General features: G+C 39.8%; 1 protein-coding gene across 1 annotated transcript; it reads right to left on the reverse strand.

The window, feature by feature from the left end:
- Positions 1-820: 820 nt before the first annotated feature.
- SSTR3 (somatostatin receptor 3) lies at positions 821-2,320 on the reverse strand. Its single transcript, XM_018552305.1, has one exon. It carries the CDS (start codon positions 2,259-2,261, stop codon positions 1,050-1,052), a length of 1,212 nt encoding a protein of 403 aa, XP_018407807.1. The 5' UTR covers positions 2,262-2,320; the 3' UTR covers positions 821-1,049.
- Positions 2,321-8,440: the final 6,120 nt, after the last annotated feature.

The raw sequence follows: 8,440 nt of genomic DNA on the forward strand, positions 1-8,440 counted from the left end.
TGTTATATGTTACTTACTCTGGACTGCTGCATTCTGTATGCTGTGGTTTATGTTACATTCATCTTATCCCTGCACTCTTTATGCTGTGCTGTGTGTGCTTACATTTTCTGGACCGTTGCATTTTGTATGTTACATACAGCAGACCATTGTCTATGTTGTGATTTATATTACACTGTCTACATTACTTCTGCATAATGCATTACTGCATTACTTCTGTGATGTATATTTCATACTGTGGGGTACTGCACTTTGTTGCAACTTGCAGCATTGTGTATACTGTACTGGACTGCTAGATTTGTATTATAAAGAATAAACCAGGAGATATTGGAATACAAAAATGGTAGGTACAAACAGCCAAGATTGCCAAGTGCACAGGAAGTTGAGAATTGTGGCAAGGACATGTTACTGCTGGGATATGATTTATCTAACTAGACTCCTCCTACAACTAAACTATACATTTGGGTGAACTGACCCTTTAAATGCAAGAACTTTTTGGCATGTTAGTTTTTAAGCTGGAGCATGACATACAGGAAAATGCATTCAACAGTGAGCTCGGACTATAGTTTCTAAATGGCTGGAAAGAAAATATTAGGACATCTTTATTAGATAAATAATATTACAGTACTTGATTACATTGTTTAGGTTGCAGTTCTTTGGCTCGTTGAGGCTCTGGCCTGCAGAGGTAACAATCTAAGACAGTCATCATACTTGACTAAGTACTTTTCATCTTTTGAAGTGATTGGATGATTTGTCACTCAACAACCATAGTTGTAGTTAATACAAGTCTGAAGTGTTATTATATCTATGAAAACTCTTTTCGAGCAGCTTCTAATATTCTCCCCCCAAAATTAACTACTTACATTTCTTTCATAAGATGCTTTTCTGAAAGTCAAGGGAAACTGAAGCTCCTTGTTTTAAAATAAAGCTAACATATATGTCAAAAATGGTCCCACGGAATGGAATAGACAAGGCATTTTATAAATAAAAGTAAAAAGCGATTCTCATTTCTGATTCAAAATGAGATTTGTTTTCATCAGACTTTTTTCCTGTTATAAATAGCTTATGCCTAACATGTTTTCTTTTTCAGATGCCCCAAGCTCCTCTGGTAAAGCGTTTTGTGAAGAGGGTCCAACCTCCTGCTGCAGAGGTTCTTCAGGTCCAGCTCTCTGCCCATTTTCCTCCACTCTGTCCACTCTTGGACTTCTTCTTTCTTGAGAAATGCCACTAACTCTGCTCAGCTCTCCTTGTGCTCTTTCATTAGGTCCATTCATACCTCCATCAGCCACCCTTACAGATGTCCTACAGAGAACACGTCTCAATCCCTTTTGGAATGGACGAGCTAGAAGGGCATATATAATAGGGTTTAGGCAGCTGTTAGCATAGGAGAGAGCTACCACAAAGGAGTAAAGTCCATACAACCTTGGACCTGCAGGTAAAGGCCATAGGAGATTGATAATGTTCAGGGCATAAAAGGGCAGCCAGCACAAGATGAAGGCAGTCACTGCAAGGGCAACCATTTTGGTTACCTTGCGCTCAGGACCCTGTCGTCGGGTTGAAGCCGCCCTAACCCGGTTTCCAGATGTTCTTAGCTCAGCCACAATAATTATATGACATATGCAAATTACAAACAAAGGACAGAAGAATCCAAGTGCAGCAGTGTACAGGATAAAACCAGTCCTCCAGGCCTGTTGAGGTTCAGGCCAAGCAATATGACACATTCCAGAATCCTTTGGAACTCCAGCAAAGAAAACTACTGGTAGTACAACCAAGAAAGAAGCAATCCAAACGGTGACATTGACACATTTAGCCACTCTGGATCTTCTCCACTTCATTGACTTAATGGGACGAACCACAGCTAGATACCTGTCTATGCTGAGAACAGTTAAGCAGAAAATGCTTGTGAATTGGTTGACAGCATCCAAAGTCATTACTATTGTGCATACTGGTGAGCCAAATGGCCAGTAGGACAAAGCACTCTGGGCAGCAAGAAAGGGCAACCCCAACATGAATAGGTCATCAGCCAGGGCCAAGTTCAGAATATAGAGAGCAGTGACAGAGTTCTGTCCAGCAGGACTACGCCATGCCAAATAGATAACCAAGGTGTTACCCCATAATCCTACAGCACATACAACTAGGTACACTAGTGGGATGAGGAGCCGTGGGGCAGCCACGTTGGGAGTAGATGAAACATTGAAATATAGCGTTGTATTAATGTCTGTGTAAGAGCTTGGAAGGAGGCTAGTCGGAGATGTTGGTGTCATTTTTGAGTCAAATGTCAGAACATGGTAATTTTTGGTGATTGTGGTTTTGCCACAAATAATGTCCCACCTTATCTCTGTAAATCTTTTACTTTAATAATGACTGCCACATTCTATCTCTGTCTTTTAAAAAAATGAGTATAAGATTTTGCATCTCACACAATGAAATAATGGCAATTTCTTTACAGCGTCTTTGGACTTGAATTACGATTGTTTATTTAAATCTCTTTGCTTGGACTTTGTCATCTGTTGGTTTACTTTGTTGAGTTTGTATTATCACATATTAGACTGTAGTGAGGAAGAATGTGAATGATACATTTGTTTAGCATAGTTCTTGACTGAACAGCATGCTAAAACATGCATCAGTAAGTTTTATTTCTTCTCAATTGGAAGTCTACTGCCATAGGGGGTCTGTGGCTGTGCAAGTTGTCCATTTTATGTCATCTCTTGACAGAAGGTGAGTGATTTTCTTCAAATAGGCTGTATCCTCGGTGGACTAAGAATCTAGCTGTCGATTTTCTGACAAGACAATAAAAGCAAATTATGTTATTGCAAACTTGTAACACAATATTAAAACAATTACAACTAATGTTATAGTCTGAGTATATGGTTGGGTTGATTTACTAAAGGAGTGCAGTGAATGTTTACAAGATAAGATGAGTGTACTTCATTTATCCAATAAAGTGCATGCAGAAACCCTATTTTTCTTATTTCCTTTGCACCATTGTGTATTTCAAATGAACCATACTTATTTAGCTAAGTAAACATTAATGTTTCTGAGTAAACAGCCCCTACACTTTTAGTAAATCAAAAGAATAAATGTATTATAGAATAGTATTCTATAATTAATGTCACTATACATTTAATTAAAATACCTATACAATTCTATTCTTTTTCATGTTTTCCAAATGCCATGGCAAGAGCCATTACACTAAACTGAGTGTGACTGTTCATTGTTGGTGAGCATGCTGTGTGCTAGACACTCTTCGCAAATCGGCAGGCGGTCCTGCTCTCACCATGGGCAATGCCACTTTAAAATAATCCCATTGCATGTAAGTACAAAGATTCTCAGAATATAACTATTGTTTACTACACCAAGTGCACTAAGGCAATCTGTACCAGGATATTGACTTACTGCCGTATCATGAGCATTTGCTTATATTTTATTTGTCAATATGATGGAATACTTGATACAGGTGTGAAGTTATATGCAAATCCAAACACACAATCAGTAGTGCTTAGTTATAGGTGATGTCTTCTCAGGAGAAGTGAAAATTACCGTTCTAGCCTATACTCATTGTCCAACCTATAAATACCACCTCTTGAACTATATTATACTATATAGGTGTATAGTTGGGCAAAGCTATCAGTTAAATACAGATCTTATCATTTTTTTCTTCTTGATGATCATGTTCAGGTTGCAGGTTGGGTTTAGGGGGTAGCAAGGGCAGGTTTTGGGTTTTTAGTATGCAGATAAGATCCATGCACATCTCTAGTAATAAACTAAAATCAGAATGTTAAGACTATTTGAACTGGGTTTTTTGTTAAGAAAATGTTTCCCTGTATCAAAGTTAACCTTTACAATCTGATTCTTGAATGGAATAGTGGGTAGTTTTTATTTTCAAAGCACCCTGGGGGCCCAAAATTCCAGGAAGCTCTCTTATGCAAATACTGACTGCAGTCACAGAGCCAAATGCTTGTCTTTGCCCCCATACATCAGTATTGGCCAATCAGTGTGATGGGTGGCATGACTAACCAGGAGTGGTGCATAGTGAGTGGGAGGAACTTGGCCAAACTCCAGACATCTGGAGATAGCTGCTTTTCAAAAGAGCCAAATTATCAAAGTGACTTTGGTATAGTTACATTTTAAGCTGCTCACTTGTAGTATTGTGCCTAATATCACATTGCAAAAATGTTAAAACGTTTTTTGGTTAATTGTAATTTTAAATAATTGAAACACATTTTTATCATGGTGTTTTACAGTAATTACTACATTTATATTTAATGCTATTTTGATGCAGTGTTTTTAGAGCATACTGGGCTTTCTAACAAGAAAGACCAATAACTGCCTTTGCACTGGTTGACTGCTCTACAATTTAAATTCCAGGTGGGTACCTCCTTGACTAGCAGAGAGGGAGATGTGTATATTTACAGCAAAGTAGTACAGAAATCCCCTAAAAACTTAGGGGTCTATTCACTAAGCTGCTGAAGGATCTAGCCGTAGCTTCAGCCCCAGGACCCCTTTGGTTCAGTTGAAATGAAGGGCTGCTGTACGGTCTATTCACTATAGTCTGTACAGCTCCCAAAGTTGGCCGAGCGGCTAAGTCGAGCCGAAGGCATATGCCTCGGCTCGACTGAGCCGTGGTGAAAGCTGAAGCTGGCCAAACGGCTGCCAATTGGCCGTCGGACAGCTCGTTACTGACAGCTTGGCGGAGCCAGCCGTCATCTCACGGCTGGCTCCGGCCACTTGCAGAGAGATCAGCGTCCCTGGTTACCAGCTAACTAAATATGCAATTTCTATATATATCTGACAAAAAGGACATTTTAAAAAGTCAAAAAGTCCTGAACATGATAACGAAAATATATGGACAACCATTTATTGGTATAGTATAAAAACAAGTAAACATACTCACAAACATTCAGTAGAAAAAATGCCTTCATAAACCAGAAGTCAAAGATATGCCACAGATAAGGTTAGAAGGGGGCATGCCCCAGAAACACGGCAGCCGGGCTACAGCGTCTGACTGTTGTGACCGGAGGCTGCTGTATCAGAATTCAGGGAGGAGTTTTATTTGTGAAAGCATTTTTTCTACTGAACATTTGTGACTATGGGGCCTATTCACTAAGCTGCCGTAGGCAGCCGAGTGAATGACCGACCTGAAGTGAAGTGAGCCGAACACTGTTCGGCTATTCACTTCAGGCTGGTACGGCTGAAATCAGCCGTACATCGGCTTGCTTCACATGGACTCCCGGGGCGCCATGGAGAGTTAGCTGTTTGGAGATCTCTCTGCAAGTGGCCGGAACCAGATCACGGCTCACGGCTGGCTCCGCCCAGCTGTCAGAAGCAGGCTGACGGCCGGCCTTTGGCCAGCTTCGGCTTTCAGCATGGCTTAGCCGAGCCGATGCATATGCGTTTGGCTCGACTGAGCCGCTCGGCCACGTTCGGGAGCTGTACGGGGCTATAGTGAATAGCCCGTACAGCACCCCTTCGGTTCTACTGAACCGAAGGGGTCCTGGGGCCGAACCTAGCCGAAGGATCGGCCGAAGCTACGGCTAGATCCTTCGGCAAGACAACACAAAGAAGGCTAAATTAAAGAAAATAATAAATCCAGGAGAGGAAGGTATGAATCTGCAAACAAAAGTCTGTAGGTATTTTACTACATTTATTTCACTGTCCAGCACAAATGGCATAAAGAGGGTTGGACCAAATCATTTAACACTGACAGGAGTGTTTACCATGGATCGTCTTTTATTCATATTTGCAAACCTTGTCAAACCTTCATATCAAAAAGAAAAAAACTGTTGCTATATCTACTTAAACAATGTTAGCTGGAGTTCAGATTTACTTTGTTAGTTGAATCCATCTAAATATGTTAGTATATCTAATACTACCCTCCCCACAGTGTGTCCAAGGGTGGCTCCATTGCTCCTCCATAGAGTCGAGCCACCCTTGGACAAGAAGTGTGTTACTGGCTGGACCACCAGGTGAATATAAAGGAAAATTGAAACTGCCAACACATTGAAACTGCAATGTAGTCATTTTTGGTTTGGGATTTACATACATAGTTACATAGTTACATATAGTTACATAGTATTTGAGGTTGAATAAAGATAAAGTCCATCAAGTCCAACATATTGCGTGTATGCATTTATGAGCAGGTGTGTGCATGTATATGTGTCCATGTGTGATTTTTCTCTTAGCAATACCTGTACCCCTGTATATTATGGTCTCCAAGCAACTCGTCCAGGAGTCTCTTGAATGATTCCACACTCTTAGCTGAAATCACTTCCTGTGGCAGCGAGTTCCAGACCTTAACCTCTCTAACTGTGAAGAACCTCCTGCGCCCTGTGTGTTGAAAAAAAATTTTCCACCAATTTTTGGTTGTGCCCTCTGGTCTTTGTTACGGAGCTGACCGTAAACAGTTTGTTACTAAGGTTGCTGTCACCCTTGAATAGTTTTAACATGAAAATCATGTCCCCCCTTAATCTCCTAACCTCCAACGAGAACATATTTAATTTTAACAACTTTGTTTCATAGTTCAGATCCTCAAACCCCTTAATGAGTTTGGTTGCCCTCTTCTGGACTTTTTCGAGCTCAAGGACATCCTTTCTGAGTATTGGTGACCAAAACTGGAACGCATACTCCAGATGTGGCCGAACCACTGATCTGTAAAGTGGCAAAATTATAGACTTGTCCCTGCAATACATTCCCTTCTAAATGCAAGACAGGACTCTGCTTGCTTTGTTTACAGCAGTCCGGCACTGCAAGCTATTCTTCAGTCTGTGGTCTATAATGACCCCCAAATCCTTCTCCGTTTCCGACTTCCCTAGTGGCACACCCATAAGAGTATAGTCCATTTGCCTATTTTTAACTCCAAGGTGCATTACCGTACATTTATCTACATTGAACTTCATCTGCCATACAGTTGCCCACTCCCCGATTTTCTCCAGGTCCTCCTGTAATGTTATAATGTCTAAATCTGTGTCTACTAACCTCCCAATTTTTGTATCATCAGCAAACACTGAGATATGACTTTTCACTCCCTCCCCTATATCATTAATAAATAGGTTAAAAAGCATGGGACCAAGCACCGAACCCTGGGGTACGCTACTCATGACCTCAGCCCAGTCTGAGAAGGTGCCATTAACTGATACTCTTTGCACACGTTCTTGTAGCCAGTTTTAAATGTTCAATACACTTTAAGTTTCAAAGACTGTCTAGAATCTGGTGAGAATAGATTTGTTTTTATCCTTCCTTTTACTGTGTCCAACACTTTTACCGACAGTGGGGTTTCTTTTTTATTAACTTTATTTATATTCTCTCAGATCCTGGTCTGGTACCAATTTTTACATGTTTTAGAGTTTTATATAGCAATGGGTCAATTTTAATGTAAAACCTTTACCTTTCCACCGTGATATTAATTTAACATTTCAGGCATTACCATTGAATGAACAACACAGCTCAGCCTTCTGATAAATTACATTTGATGGCTCCATGGGGCAAGGTTTGACTCCTCAAATATGGCTTCACTCTGGAGCTTTGGATGTTGCTATAGTGATGATGTTAGTGGTAGAACTGAGGCCTTGTGTATTTCAACAGTAAATAATTAAAAAGATAAGTGTTGCGAAAGCAATAGGTTGACTGAGGAAAAGGTTGCCAACTGTTCCCAAACCTATTTCTCATAATGAAAATGTTACGGGTAACCCGTAACATATAGAAAATGTTTATGGGTTACGGGTTATAGTTTCCATAATATTTTTAGCACCGTCTACTGCAGTTGAACAAATATGTGAAGATAACATTAACTATAAACCTACTTAGGTGTCAATCCAAAAAGCTTTTCTTGCTGATTTCGGCCTTTATTTAATTTGTAGGTTTGTTCAATTCACCAAATGATTTAACACTTGGAATCTCCAATTACCGCCTATAATATTTTAGCATGTAAGTCATTATGCAACGTTTCGTTCCTAATTTTAACAAGCTTAATCGTTAAATGGGTACAGAAGTGCAATTCACAAGGATTTTTTGGCCATTTATCGACCGTTAGACAATCGTTACATAAGCACCTCATTCAGAGTGTCGTTATAGTAGTTTTCTGGTGGTATTTTCTGCTCGGAGAGGGAGATTTGTGAGGTGAATTGATAACTTCTGGTAGTGAAGCCTATTTTTTTGCAGTTTTTGGAAGATGGAACTGTTTGCCTTTGTTTTATTAGATTTTATTATAATTATTATATTTATTTATTGGAGTGGGGTTGTAAATCATAAAAGTTGTAACATATAAACTTCAACAACTTTAAATAAAGTTGTTTACATACAGCAGTGCAGTCTGTTGAAAACACATCATTTGTAGGCACTGTTCTCCTCCCCTTCTGGTCCCAGAATGCATCAGTCAAACATATTTAACACCTTAAACGTTAATTCTTTGATTCAAGACGTAAAAAAAATAACTCTGGAGGGGTTT

Source organism: Nanorana parkeri, unplaced genomic scaffold (assembly GCF_000935625.1).
Source record: "Nanorana parkeri isolate BGI_ZX_2015 unplaced genomic scaffold, ASM93562v1 scaffold83, whole genome shotgun sequence".
Classification (NCBI taxonomy): Eukaryota; Metazoa; Chordata; class Amphibia; order Anura; family Dicroglossidae; genus Nanorana; species Nanorana parkeri.

What these genes read in the sequence shown, in the direction of transcription:
- SSTR3 (XM_018552305.1), bottom strand. Translation starts at nt 2,261, where the DNA reads ATGACACCAACATCTCCGACTAGCCTCCTTCCAAGCTCTTACACAGAC.